Source organism: Barbus barbus, assembly GCF_936440315.1.
Source record: "Barbus barbus genome assembly, chromosome: 2".
Taxonomy (NCBI): Eukaryota; Metazoa; Chordata; class Actinopteri; order Cypriniformes; family Cyprinidae; genus Barbus; species Barbus barbus.
Genome location: NC_136730.1, coordinates 29,783,791 through 29,799,535, shown reverse-complemented (window position 1 = coordinate 29,799,535; position 15,745 = coordinate 29,783,791). Strand labels below are relative to the sequence as shown.

General features: G+C 39.2%; 1 protein-coding gene across 1 annotated transcript in view; it reads right to left on the bottom strand.

Moving 5' to 3' along the window:
* The window catches only part of LOC306878330 (N-acetyl-beta-glucosaminyl-glycoprotein 4-beta-N-acetylgalactosaminyltransferase 1-like), a gene marked incomplete at both ends in the record, with an annotated part of 64,386 nt that overhangs the window by 24,078 nt on the left and 24,563 nt on the right, over positions 1 to 15,745 (bottom strand). The window contains 3 exons of the mRNA XM_079430608.1: positions 851 to 941; positions 1,290 to 1,385; positions 11,353 to 11,451. Coding sequence (XP_079286734.1) covers positions 851 to 941; positions 1,290 to 1,385; positions 11,353 to 11,451 — 286 coding nt within the window. The remainder of the gene's footprint in view (positions 1 to 850; positions 942 to 1,289; positions 1,386 to 11,352; positions 11,452 to 15,745) is intronic.

Genomic DNA, 15,745 nt, shown 5'->3' with positions numbered 1-15,745 from the left:
AAAGAAACCGATGTGTATGTATTGTATGTGTGTGAAGGCACAGCACAAAAGTTTGAAAACCTGGAATTGTGCACAAATCACTTCTAATGTGATCCTATTAATAATTTTTATTAACACACAACATATTTTTATTACATTAAAGAATAACTGAAAGGTATCGAGGAAAACTCTCTCGAGCATTCAGTAATGCCTGTGTTCATGAAGCATGGAACAGAAATGGCGTTTATAGTAGGGTAGAAGAAAATATGCTGTAAAATATGGACAGATGACAAAACACTTTAAATAAATGTACAGAGTATATTTGGAGAAAACAAAACACTGCAGTCCAATACAAAAAACAATCAGAATGGCTTGAGATCCCCGAGGGACCAATGCAGTGCAAGTTGTATCATAAAATGCTACAGCTGAATATCAAGCCATCTGTTTATGATCCTAAACTTATAACAAGCTGAATCATGTAGAATGACACTGATGCAAAAATGAGAAAATCAACCACATGGTGCTTTGATGGAAGAAACTCTGTTTTAGAATGACAGTTTTATATTCAATCCATCTATTTTAAAGGATGTTCTTGCTATCTCAAGCCAATTTTGTTTCCTATTTTTTACACACTAGAGGACTGGTTTAGTTACTGAGCCTGGACATGAATGCACAGCAATAGCATAAAATATTGTCCATTTTATTAGGCACTAGAAATGAAATGAGCATGTGTTTGATTGTAATTACATGATGAGAGCAAATCCATGATGTTTCAAAATTTTGTAAATAACTTTGTACTATATTTTTGTGCAACAGTAAACCCTGATGAAATCCCTGTAATGTAACAAAAACATTGATGAAATACACTAACCATCTTTGTAAGGATGAATAAACCCAAAGACTCTAAGGCCATAATTCTTCCATTTTGGGGTCATTGCAATTTTCTTCACCGTGGTCCTGGTCTGTAGGGAAGAATTAAATATAAAAGCATTTGTAGGCCTATTCACTCTTAAACCCAAGGCACTAACACTAATTCACAGAATCACACCTCAAAATGGCTTCTAAGAAGAATAAACAGACAGCTCCAAAATATTGTTTTAGTGATAATGCAAAGGTGAAAAGAAAATATATTAGTTCTGTCTGCAACACGTCCTGGCCCTCACAAATATTAGGCTAACATCTGGGATTTCTTAGTGAAAATACTGAAAATGAGATACTGCCCAGAGTACCCAGAATACATTTCATAAGTCAAACAAGCAGGTTAATCTGAATTGTTTTATCAAACTCTTTCTTCCAGTGTCTGGTCTTACATGTGGGTAGAGAGGAAAATGAAGATTCTTCCTGAGCTGGGAGATAGATGAGCCACACCAGTCTTCAAACACATGCAGATTGGCCTGACCTTTATACTGACAGAGAACAAAAAGAGAGAGAATCAGCCTTTTATGCATGTGCAACCAGAATTAATGTGAAGGAAATAATACAGAGATCTTAAAATTAAATAAAAATAAACTATATTATGAACTACAATGTAAAGAAATGGTTGTGATTTCAACAGTAAAAAGCTGTTTATTGGTTAACAGTAAGTCTCCATGTATGGCAAATTGTAATAGATCTAACCTTAATGTAAAAAAGGGGGGTTTTGGAAGTAAAAAAAGAAAAAGTCATTGTATAATTTACAGTGAAAAAACATAAATTGACATTCCCAGAATTCCCTGCAGGACACTTCACATTTTCGTAAATAAAAATAACTGTTTCTTAGTTTTTTTCGGTAACTCTTTATTTTAAGGACTGCTTCTCACTATTAACTATAGTAGCTTATTATGCATATTACTAGCATATTGGCTGTTTATTAATATTTATAAAGCACACACTACCTTATTCCACATGACCATATTTTAGATCCCTTTAATCTTACCCGATACCTAAACCTAGCATCTACCTTACTAACTATTATTAAGCAGCAAGTTAGGAGTTTATTGAGGGAAACATTCTTAGTTAACAGTGAAAATGTGTTCCCTAATCTAAAGTTTTACCATTTTTGAATCAATTTTGTAGGATTAGGGTTACATCTAATGTTACATAATGTTGTTAAATTACATCTGATCCATCTAATGTTTTTATATTATTATTTTATATTAGTATTTGTATGAATGACACTGTGCACCTTCTATAGTATCATCTTGTGGAAGAGCTGCTTATGATGAGCTTTGAATTACTTTCTCATCACCACCTGATTTTTGTGGTTATCAGTGTATTGCAATGGTACAAAACAGATATTAGTACTTCAATAGGTTGGTATAATAACAATATAGCAATTAATGAAATATGTATTTTTGTACTGCACATTTAACTTAAATCTGTAAAATCTAAAATGCTGCTACCATATTTTGTACGGTAAAGTTCTGAAAACCACAGCTGCCAATATATTACTGTCACAGTTTTTTTTTTCTTTTCAGTTTTTATAGCACAGGTGGCTGAAATAACACTTGATTCAGAGGTGAGAACAGGGCCCCAGGCCTTCACACAGACCCAGATTATGCACAGGAGAGCCCAACAACAAACATATCATATAATTTCAATTGGATCTGTGAATATGCTGCTACACCAAAGGCAAGACAGAAATAGGTTGGTTGAGAGCAAACTATAAATAAACCTTAAATATTTCAATTTAATGTCAGTAGAAGCATTTTTAAAGTAACAGTTCAGGTTTTAACAAAAAGTTTGTGATTTGGCTGGTTATAATGGTCCAGTTGGTCACCTACTGGCAAATGCCATATGGGGGCCCAACACTGAGAGAATGGTGTTACCTTTCTCCAGTTATTAGAGACCTCCTTGATTTTAAAGGAATAGATGTGCATGATTTTGTTTTTATTAGCTGTTGGGGCTCTCATTCTGACGGCACCCATTCACTGCAGAGGATCCACGGGTGAGCAAGTGATGTAATGCTAATTTTCTCCAAATCTGTTCTGATGAAGAAACAAACTCATCTTTGATGGCTTGAGTAAATTTTAAGCAAATTTTCATTTTTTAGTGAACTATTCGTTGCAATGTAAACTATGTAGTGACCTTATATCAATAATGTATTTTTCTCCTAAGAAGGAGGGAAAGTATAATTATCACGCTTTGGACCGATAAGCTGGATGCAGCACACCGCTCATAGAGTTTTCAGAGTGATTAAATGTCTATTGGATACGCAGCAATGCTTTCAGAAAACACAAATTGTCACAAACAGGAAAATTGGGCAATGTATTTCCAGCTACTCCATGCTCACGATTTAATGCAGAATTTATGAGTTGGTGTAACAGAAGTGGGATTTAGCAGGAAATGAGTAAGCCTGTGCAAATCTTCATGTACCAAATTCTCCACCACCCTTTATCTTTCTGTAATGCTCCTGGTGGTGGCGGTGACAGAAAGAGGCATTACTCATCCTGCAGGTGAGCTCACATTAGATTGCTCTCGCCCCTTCTGTCAGTTGTTTAAGTCTCTCGCTGCATAGCCACATTTAAATTTAGCCTCTATAATTGCAGCTGGTGTGGATGGTGGGACTGGCATCCCACCCACTCAGAGTGGGTGGACAGGATGCCACAGAATCTAGGGGATGGTTACAGCTGCCAAAGGCACACTGGGCTGTGCCACTCCATTGCCATGGCACATTCGCACATGGCAAGAGTTCAGTCGAGGGAGAAGAGAGAGTATAATGCGGTCACAGGTGGTACGGTGGATTTAGCTCTGGGCATTATCAAGTGAACTATTTAAATTTTCACATGCTCCGAATAGATGAATAACTGTCACCCTGGTTTGTTTTGTGCAAGGGGAAACAAGGAGAATATGACAGCTTCTATATAAAAATGTGCAGTGTAATAAAGATGCACTATAAATAATGAAAAAGTGGGATTTGCTACCATAATCCTCTAGAGGTATGATAAAAATATCTAAATAATCCCATTGTGTATCAGTAATAGACTTGTCTGTACTTGTTAGAATAAGGTGTGCTATAAATACCTGGGAATCTTGTGTTATCAGTCAAAATTAATAGCATTCATCTTCTTCTTATCTCTGAATTTTAAGTAACACTAAAATATATTCTGCAGTGCATGATAAGAGCATCTTATGCTGCAGCATATGGAGTGTGAATGAATGTCCTGAGATCTTTTGTCAGAGTCATCTTGATGTGCTTCCAGCCAAAGGCCTGATGATAGATTTCCCAGCCTGGTTATTCCTACTGGCCATATAATGACATTCAATAACACAGAGAGGGAAGCACATAAATCATCGGATAAAAACAGAGGTTATCTCTGCACTGGGGTATTTTTTTTTCCTTTGTTCTGAATCATCTTGGATAAGTATCTGACAACAATCGACACATTTCCAATGAGACAGGAGAATGGGTCAACACAAGGACTCCTATGTGACGTCTGTGTGCCGTTTGCTATTTTTGGCATTTGGTGCTCCCTAAATCACATGCCTATTAATAGCTTCCATGCTCCCATTGCTTCCTGGAGGGTTCGCCTGCACCTGAGACTTAAGCGTCGAACGAGGAGCTCATCTGTCACAGGGCCCAGAGGAAGGGAGACTCGGGAGCAGCGTGTGGTCAGGGACCCTCTTTGATCATTGTGTTTTCATTATCACACAGTGTCGTGTCCCCTAGCCTGCTACGGCAACGAGGTGGGGAGAGGAGATAATGATTGTTGGCTTATCGATCGGTGATACTACAGTGGAGTCAAGTTCAGTGTTTTCGCAGTATTTAGAAAAGAGCTTCACAGCAGCTGGCTACAATATTGAAACTCCTTCATGATCAGCATATAAATATGTTGCTTAAAGGGACAGTTCACCCAAAAATTTTGTTCCAAACCCGCAAGACCTTCATTCGTCTTCAGAACAGAAGCAACACAAACAACACAACTACCTCGTTCAAGGACCAGGAAGGTAGTAAGGACATTGTTAAAATCGTAATGTTCAACCGTAATTTTAAGAAGCTACGAGAATACTTTTTGTGCGCAAAGAAAACAAAAATAACGACTTTATTTAAAGGGGTCATTGGATGTTGATATGATTCTTTAGAGTCTTATTGATAAGTCTATAACATACTTTGTTTAAAATGTGTCAATGGTAGTGTAAAACAACAAAATTTTTACCTTGCCAAAAACAGATCTTTTCAGAGCAAGCTGTTTTCCTGCATGCCTCTTTAAATGCAAATGAGCTCTGCTCACCCCCCCCCCCCCCCCCCCCCTTCCGAGCCACTCTCTGAGAGATGGTAAACTTGACCCTCATTCATTGTTAAACTTGCTGACTAGCACGTTATTAGGAAAGGCAATTTGCAAAGATTCATAAAAATAATCTTATACTCACTTCTTCTGTAGGTGAGGCTGGATCATGAATGATTCGAATGATTCTTCAGTGGCTCAGATGTCAGGAGTAAATGACGACTGCTATGTTGATTATTACATCCAACAACAAAACACCTCAATCGCTTAGGAGTCATTCTTTTCTACATTTCCTCCGGCGTTGAAACAATGGCGGACTGATGACAGCTCACTCGGGACAGGTCTAAGGTAAGACACCAGTCCAGTCTGTGCACAAAAAGTATTCTCATAGCTTCATAAAATTAAGGTTGAACCACTGATATCACATGGACTATTTTCACAATGCCCTTACTACCTTTCTGGACCTTGAATGAGTCAGTTGTGTTGCTGTCTATGGAGGGTCAGAAAGCTCTCAGATTTCATCACAAATATTTGAATTTGTGTTCTGATGATGAAGACGAGTACTTTCAAAAAGTAAAAATTTGATGTACACAGGTGAACTTAGAAATTATGAAAAATTGCATTCAGGTGCGGATGATTTCTTTGCAACAATGGTGAAGTCTTTACTTTTTTACCTCCTGTTCATCTCCTGCACGAGCAAGGGGATCGCTCCCTTGAGGAACACACAATAGAGTTGCTAGATCTGATGCCCTTCACCCACTTCCCAGACTGCTAGCACTGTCTTTTCCATGCTAGGCTCAATGAGTGGTCAATGGCAAGTCTGCCCATGGAAGGTCCTTGAAGGAGTGTGACTCGTTCACTGGCTGCCTCATTGATGAGAACAACGCCAGCCCTACTCCAGACCCAGAACCCAGCCAGCCTTCAACCATGCATCTACAACGCACAAGTCAGTGCCTGCCATGAAAAAAATGCTGAAGTGATCGCTGGAGGCTATGTTCATCCCAGAGCCCGAGCCCAGCATGAAGTCTGTCCAGGTGTGAGAGCCAGCATCAGAGTTCATGGTCTAGGGCATATTAGGAGTTTGTCGGTATGGATTGGAGCCCTGCCCACACTCCTGACACTGAGGCGTGTGCAGTGCTGATCCTAGACTTCTGGGGGCCCTATGCAAAACTGTGTGGGGGGTGGTGGAATGAAAGAATGGACGAAAAGCATTTGTCTGTGTTTAACTCCGTCTCAAATCGGGCTTATGGAAAGCGCTCGAGAAACAGTATCTCTTCCACGGCTCGCTACGCTTTCAACGTTTTTTTTTTTTGAAAGAGCAAGAGACTGTATGACAATCACGTTACATGATTTGACTGATTTTTACGTAGAGAGTGTGACAAAATTAAACATCTTTGAGAGCAAGGAGGCCCTACGCAGCTTGCGTATTTTGCATATAGGGAGGATCGACTCTGGGCGTGTGAAAGAAGTTGGATCTCAACTAAATTATTTGAGATGAATGATATAAGGATTCCTGGTCTGTTATCTCTGCTGATTCCATACTGTTCCAAGTTGTATCAGTCACTGCTGGTTCAGTCCAGTTCCAAGGTGTCTTTCTTGCCATTGGTTCACTCCAGTTTCAAATCTCCTTCATAGTCCAGCACCAAGTCACCTTTGTTGTCCAGCAACAAGTCACCTTCATCGCTATTGGGTTTGCCCAGCTCTCTAGTCTAAATCATTGCAAATGGTCCTGCCCAACCGCCCTCCTCCTCGGCCAAAGCCATCCTGTTCTCGGACTCACCTCCGCTGTCTCCCCTCAGCTCCTCAGCTTGTCCAATGGTTTAGTTTAGTTTAGTTAATTTATTTATAGAGGGACAATGCACAACAAAAGTGTTGTGCCAGAGTTAGCTATAAAGCTAATTTGCATCTGCAGTCCCTGGGCAGGATGTTGTTACAAAATTACAAAATTCAGTCACAAACAATACAATATATAGAACACATACAATATCACATCATACTCCATTAAATTAAAAAGTCAAGTCAATGATCACATATTTGATTTTCCTTAAGCCATACTTTAAGCGTAGTTTAAAAAATACTAAATATTGTACACTCTCTAATATAAACAGGTATTCAATTCCATCTTTCTGCTGCTCTAACTGAAAAAGCTGACTGTCCAAAAACAGTTTTCTTAAATTTAGTTGAACAGTCACCTCTAACTGATGACCTAGTCTGCCTGATATTGTCCTTACAGAAAGTCACACATTGCTTAAGAGGTGGTGGGGGCAAGATCATGAAATAGTTTGTACATCAAAGACACATCAGCAAAAAAATTAAAAAATTGTCAAACGTCAATAATTTATAATTTTTAATAATATTGCAATGATGGTAACTGCTTGGCTTTTTAGCTAAACATTTCACAGCTTGTTAATAAATAGTATATAATGGTTTTAACATAGTTATACTTGTATGGGACCAACTTGTAGCACAGTCAGATAAATAAGGCAGGATCATTGTATACATAAAAGTTTGTATACATAATGTTTTTTTTTTTTAAGTTAGAATCCATAGTCATACCCAAATATGTTAAATGCTCAACAATATTTATTACCTCTCCTTTAACTAAAATATCTGGACAATGCTCATCAACTTTCTTGACCGATAAATAGATTCCCACAGTTTTACTCACATTAAGAGTAAGGCAAGGATGACATAGCCAATCTGAGACTTTGTTCAATACAGCAGTAAGTTTGATAGCAGCTTATTCTTTTGTCTAAGCATAAGTATGGATGGATCCTCTGTATGGATCCACCTTGGGCTTCCCAGTTGTCAGCTCCACCTTGATCTGCAGATCCCTCAGTTGCACCTCAAGCCTCCAAGCCCCAGTTTCCCTTGGCTCAATCATGATTTGTCATCCCTCAGGCTCCGCTGAGCTCCCTTGTCACTCTGGTCTGCCTTAGACTTACAAGTCTCTAGCTGTGCCTCAACCCTCCACCCCTCTGGCTTTGCAAGTCTCCTCCTTCCCTCTGTTTACACCATTGTCCTTGGTCATACCGACTCGTTTCTGGTCTGCCAAGCCCGCATCTCCACCTCAGTCATGCGTGCCTGTGGCTCCACCTTGGCCCTCCAGGTCTTACGTGTCACCCTGGTTCTACATCTCCTCGACCCCATACGGCTGAGTTCTCATTTGTCACTATGGTTTCTGATTAGTACATACCTGTTCCCCATTTCTTTTATTACATTCCCTGAGTATATAAGCCCTCTGTTTCCTCAGTTCAAGGTCTTGCGTCAACATTGATGGTTTGTGGTGTTCTCTTCAGTAGTTTAAATTGCAGAGTCTAATGCATCTACTTTTCTTGTGGATTCATACACACACTACTGTGACAACTGTCATAAAAAAAATATATATATATTTAATGCATTCGAGTACAAAAAACTGACCCCAAACTTTTTAAACAGGAGTGTATATTTTAATAAGAAAAACTATTGCAAGAAAACGTCACTTCATTATTTATCCAAAGCGACTTGCAAATGAGGAGCATCATAAGAACTGAAAGTTGAGAAAAAAATAAAATAAAAATTATAATATGACCTTTTTAAATATTTAACACTGTCTTATTTCACATGGCTGTTTGAATAATTGCAAACCAGATAATTAATGTTTTCTAATGGAGTAAATACTGGAAAGACATCTGCTTTTGCTATGAAAGAGATTAAATTCTAAGTTGTTTATTTTTATTTATTTATTTTTATTATTATTATTATTATTATTATTATTATGTAGCAAATTAGCTCAAAAGGGAATTGTATATAAATAATTACAATTATTTATATGGGCTGACAGTAATAACTGTCACAGAATTAAATTGCCATAATCTAAACTGTTCGTCCAGCGAACATTCAGTGTAAATTCATATAAACTCTAAGAAAGGATATTTTCTTGGCCACAGAAAATACCTTTCTAAGTATTAATACATTAGAGCATGTAGTAAGGGTCAAAATCGTAAAGAGACATTTAATTTGCAAGGCAGAACCAGAAACTCATGTAATTTGTGCACACGACTTTTATTAACTAAACATTAACGCAAACTAGTCTAACAAACAAACAAACAAACATACTTGCAAACACTCATACATGGAGAAAGGGCAAATGAGAGCTGATGGATGAAACCATCAGGAAAACCAGAGAATGCAGTTATGGAAAAAGTCATTTAACCACCTGATTAAAACCATCAGCACCATTAATAACGGGGTCTATAACTTATACTAAACCTCTTTTTCGTTTAGTTAAACGTTATACTTGCATTGCTTGGTTGTGACGAGTGTCCAGAATGCAGTTTCAGATGAAAGTCTTAATGGTTTCAAGGTTTTGGACTCCTGATCACGTTCTTCCGGGTTGAAGAGTGATGAATTCCAAAGATGTTCTGAGGTAGAAACGTTCTTCCCAGGTAGAAAGTGAAAAAGGGCTAAGAAAGAGATCTGCTAAGGTCCGAGGAGCTTTGGTTGAATGGAAAGTCAAGGCCGCAAGGCCTGGCACAAAACTTAAAAGGTGCAGAAGAGTTCTAGCCCACATTCTCATCTTCTCCGAATCTAACAGAACCGCAGACTGCCGGGGTGTCACTTACGTGAGAGCTTTATCTGCTATAGAGGTCACACCTCTGGGGAGTCAAAGAGCCTATGGTGACTTGAACTTTTGGAGGGAAAGTTTCTTTGTCTCCATGCATGGTAATTTGCATATGAACTGGATTGGAAGTTGATATACAAACTATTAAAGATTCTTAGAACACTTATATGTTGCATAGGTATCGAGATATAATATACACTCTCAATTAGATCATCTGAAGACGAATTGATAGAGACCAAACATGGTATAAGTCAGGTAATATTAACTAGTGTTCTATCATAAACATGGATAAAACAGGATACAATACACAAAAACATATACAAGAACAGTAATAATATACACTATGACCTGAAGATATGTGTGTTCATTCAAGGAAAGGTTTTTCTATGAATTAATTAGAGAAGAGTCCATTTTTATGGCATAATGTCTTTCCTAAGGGAAAATGAAGTGAGTTTCTCTGCCCACATTCTTTTGAGCAAAAAAAACAAGTGTTATGAGATTGTTTGCCATGGAACCGGGGGCCTGGAGTCATTGACAGACATACCAGCACCCAGTATGTGTATTGGGTGGGGGGTCTGTGACTAATTGATTTGTTAAATCAAATGCAAAATTGTGTGTCTGATTAGTCCAAATGCTACAATTATTATTATTATAAATTTTTCCAGAAGGCACTTGTGACAGTCCTGGCTCACATGGAAAGAAATAACACCTTCAAAGGTTCTAAGTAAAACTGTAAGACAGATACAGTTGAACAAGACATCAGCAATCACCATGAACTGTCCCTGTATACTATAAATCTATACTATAAATACTATACAGTGTATAGAAAGGAGCAGATTTGACATTTTGTGATTTCAGCCATTTTAGATGACACCATTTATACTAATTAGAATAATTATATTAATTCATTTTCAAAAATATGAATTTAATTTATTTAAAATCCACCGGCTCAGTTTAAATGGCCATAAGGCTTCTGGTAGGTTCTATGTGAGCTTCTGGCTCAGACGATGCCATTGACTTCAGCTCTCACTGACAAAACCAGTGAGAAATTAACTTAAATTACAAAAGTCACCTCAAATAATTGAGCATTTAAGCTAGAAGTCAAATGCAAAAATAGTCGCCTCTTGGTATGAAAAATCTCAGCAGCTTGGTAAGATCTGGTCCTACAGTGAGAAGACTGTAATACTACTAACAGTCGGTTGTTAGCATTAATGCTAGTGTGTTAACTCTTGATATTCAGGTGTTTGTGGGTGTCTAATTCATTTATATCTGGAACAATATAGAAGGGCTAAGCAGAACTGGCTAGTTCATCATCAATACAGCGCCTGTTGTTCTCTCGTCTTTTCAGCCACCTGTTCATGTAATTTTAGCACGATTCCTGGAGGGATGCTGAGCTATGGGAGGTTTTGCCTCCCCAAGGAAATAACACACAAAGAGAGAGAATGAGAGATTCACTGTTTTAATATCGGAGAATAGTGAATGCAAACCACCGCACGTTATCCTACACATTTCTTCTGTGTAGGAAAATAATGTGTATGTATCTAACACTATAAAAGCATGTTTTACCTCTGGTTTCCATGGCAACCTGAGGAACGTCTGGGCAAGGAGTCTGCGCATCTCAGCGTTGGCACGGCTCTCCTGTGCAGATTCATTGAGCTCTTCCCCCTGAAACAGCAGGAACAAGGAGTGCTCAGTGACCCTACATAAAGAGATGCCTCACAGACATTTTCAAGCAACACTCAGCGCACTATACTTACTATAATCATACCACCCCAAAATACAGATTGTTCAATACATATATTGAAGATATATTTGTCATTTTATTTAATTAATAATTAACCAACCAAATAACATTAAATTAGAATGAGGTCCAGTTGTGTTTAGCTTTATTTAAGTGTAAATGTTACACAATTGCTGCTAATGTTAAACGTTTAGATACTTCAAACAAACATAAATATATAGAGAAACCTCATACACAACGTTTACTATTTGCACATGTTCCCTTCACCACCATACACTGTTCAGCACAAATTATTTTTATAGAGACTAAATAAGGTGTCATTGGAAAATGTCAGTTTGAAGGACAAATTGCACACACACACACATACACACACATATAATGTTCCACTTTGCCTTTGTTTACTCTACGTTTCTTATGAATCTTCACAGAAAGTTCAGCAGGATGTGTGCATGTTTTTAGTTTTTACTCTCCTGTCGGCTGTAATCCCACTCAGTCCTTCTAATCCTCCACATAGAACTGTGAATGAGTTCCCATCAAAACAATGACTGGAGCACATGAAGAACTACTTTAGACATTACACAAAATGTTTCCATCCAGCTGAGAGCCACTACAAATCACATTTAAAGTGACTGGAAGAGTTCCAGAATGCAATAACAAGCACAAGCTTTCTTCAAAAGCACTGCCTGTGAATTAAACTGATATTAAGGGCTGAAAGCAGGAAAAGCACTTAAGCTCTTACTTCTGTCTGTGTCATGTTGAGTGGGTAGGGGTTAATGAATTGCACAACCTACATTAGAAGTTCATGGATGACTACAAAAAGGTTTGATGAATTGTTAGAATGGGGATATTTGTACTACAGTGCTGCTGAAAAGGCAAACTACATTAGGACACCTTGACGCAAGTTTTGTTTGTGTGTATGTGTGTATATTAGGGATGGGAATAATAAAAAACGTCTCAGGTTCAGTGTTGGGGGTAACGCATTACAAGTAACGCGAGTTACGTAATAATATTACTTTTTTCAAGTAACTAGTAAAGTAACGCATTACTTCTTAATTTACAAGAAAATATCTGAGTTACTTTTTCAAAAAAGTAACGCCAGTTACTTTTGTCCCATTTATTGACTGACAGTGCGCTGTGTCATGCTGTTACTGTAGTTCTAGACTAAATGTGAATGCATTAATTCATTCCACTCGCAAAAAACTGATTTAGTATTCATCAAAATGAATTAAAACAAATGCAGAGATTAATATAGAATATGATCCAGTTCAACCATACTAAGCAGAAAAATGACTTTAGATAAACTAACAATTGTACTTCGTTGTTTTTTTTATTGCTGAAGAGTGTTGAACCTTCTTCTCCTGCATTCTACTGCACAGACGTGAATTTACTCTTCCTTCAGCCTGAGGTCTATTCATTACACTTTTTAGTGTGAAAGGGCTTTTACATTTGCTATGATTAGAACTTCTTGTATTAAAAACAAGCCCTGCTCATATTTAAAAAGTAACGTAACACATTACTTTCCATAACAAGTAACTAAGTAACGTAATTAGTTACTTTTTTAGGGAGTAACGCAATATTATAACGCATTACTTTTAAAAGTAACTTTCCCCAACACTGCTCAGGTTACGTATGTAACCCTGGTTCCCTTAAGGGAACTAGACGCTGCGTCGGAACGCTAGGGGAACGTCTTCAGCGTGACCGCGCTCTGAATCACAAGTGTAATCTGTCCAATGGAAGGGCGAGACGTCACGCGCAGGTGACGTAATTGACCAGGAAGCATAAAAGCACTTGCGGTGGAACAGGCATCAGCTACTAGGAATGAAGTGACAGCCGGCAGGGATGCTGGAAGTATGGCCTAGAGACGCAGCGTCTTGTTCCCTTCAGGGAACCAGGGTCACATACGTAACCTGAGACGTTCCCTTCAAGGAACTTGAGCTGCGTCGGAACGCTAGGGGAGTGAGATGCCCACGCCCCCAGACTTCCAAGTCCCTTCCCTGTGTATATCCCTCAGGAGCACAGCAAGGGCGAGAGAAAAAGGGCCACGAGTGGCTAAAGTGGGCGGGGCCTGTGTCCCAAAGGCCAGCGCGCCAGGGGACAGATAGCTCGCAAGCATCTGTTCCACCCGGGGCATCGCTTCTGATATGAATGAGAATGACGTAATGCACGCGTCGCCTCGGCAACGCGCACTGCAACAGCGAGCTCTCACTCAAAGGGGGAAGAACCGCACCACGGGCTTCCAGACCCGAGCGAGAGCGCTAGATCTGGGGAATGCAAGGTGAAGATAGGGCGAACCCGTCTCCAACCTGTCCGCCAGATCCATGTTGCGATCTCTGCGATCGCGAGATCGTATGTGAAGTGACATAGTGAAGTGACATACTGCCAAGTATGGTGACCCATACTCGGAATTCGTGCTCTGCATTTAACCCATCCAACGTGCACACACACAGCAGTGAGCACACACACAGTGAACACACACCCGGAGCAGTGGGCAGCCATTTATGCTGCAGCGCCCAGGGAGCAGTTGGGGGTTCGGTGCCTTGCTCAAGGCCACCTCAGTCGTGGTATTGAGGGTGGAGAAAGTGCTGGATTCAAGATTCAAGAGTTTTATTTGTCACATACACAATTATACAGAGTATAACCAGCAGTGAAATGTAGGACATTCACTCCCTCCACTTACAATCCCTGCCGGCCCGAGACTCGAACCCGCAACCTTTGTATTACGAGTCCGACTCTCTAACCATTAGGCCACGACTTCCCAAATATATGGCAGGGAGAAGCACAATCAGACCCATGTCTTAGAGCTGACGGCGCGAATATAATGATGTTGTCATTCATAATATGCTTGTGCAAACATTGCAGCTTTACAAAGTTCGTCGACGTCCTTCACGTCCACCTACTCAGAGGAAGACAGGCGGAGCGTCGAGAGCTGACTCTGCATGCTCTGCCCTCAAGCAGACCACACACAGACTGTGTGTATCCCCAGCAGTGATGTAACGTTTGCAGGGAGGAACATACAGCCTGTAATGCGATCTGCTCTCACCCAAGTGCTTGCACACATTGTGGAGCTTATTTCAAGTGATTGTAAGGGACAAACAACACTAAATAAGACTCACAACACAGATCGACAGACACACACATAGAGTAGCGGTTGCTGAATGACAAAAAGCTGACACCGGTTCCACTGCACGTGCTTTTATGCTTCCTGGTCGATTACGTCACCCGCCCGTGACGTCTCGCCCTTCCATTGGACAGATTACACATGTGATTCAGAGCGTGGTCATGCTGAAAACGTTCCCTTAGCGTTCCGACGCAGCTCGAGTTCCTGGAAGGGAAAGAAAAGTATTCTGGTTCCCTAATGATTCCAATAAAAATTATTTTAGGAGTTGAAAGGAATAAATATTTAGTGGAAAAAATATAATTTCATCACCAGATGATGAGACAACTTCAATTATAAATACATTTTAAAAAATTATTGCGCAAATATGTTTACAGAGACTTTTTAACAAATTTATAGGTGGCTTACTGTAAATGCCATCCAATGCAAATGGTCTCTATACTAAAGAACCATACTAAGACAATACAAATGTGGTAACAACTACAGTTCCAAAGTTTGGGATTGGTAAGTTTATGTTTTCCAAGAAATCTTTTCTTGATAAAAAATACAGTAAAACAGTAATATTCAGCCAGTCTTCAATGTCACTTGATCCTTAAGAAATTATTCTAATCCCCTAAAAGGCACCTAAGTGGCATACTGAAAAGTAAGGAGGAGGCGGTGTTTAATCAAACTATTACGTCATAAACCCCTTTCACACAGTAATACCAGTAAATTGCCATAAAATTACCAGAGCGACTTTACAGGTAAATGCAAAAATGCGCTCCTCACACAGGTAACGACGTTTCGTCTTTTTACCGGTAAAGCGCCATTCACCAGTAAATTCTGTTGTCATCACCAGAAATTACCTTTAAATGACTGCGCATTCCGGTGTTGTGTTAGTAAACATAGAGGGGTATATGCGATCAGTGTTTTTGTTGTTTTCATTTTTGTGTCAAACGTTCACATCCATGCAGCTGCTTTTGGCCCAGAGACATCGTAGCAGATAACTTCAAACCGAACTACACAGCACGTTGTAAATGCGTCACCTGTGTCAGAATGTTACGACTGGCCAAGAGTAGACTTCTTACATCAGCACGTTCTGAACTCGTACTTTGTCATAACGG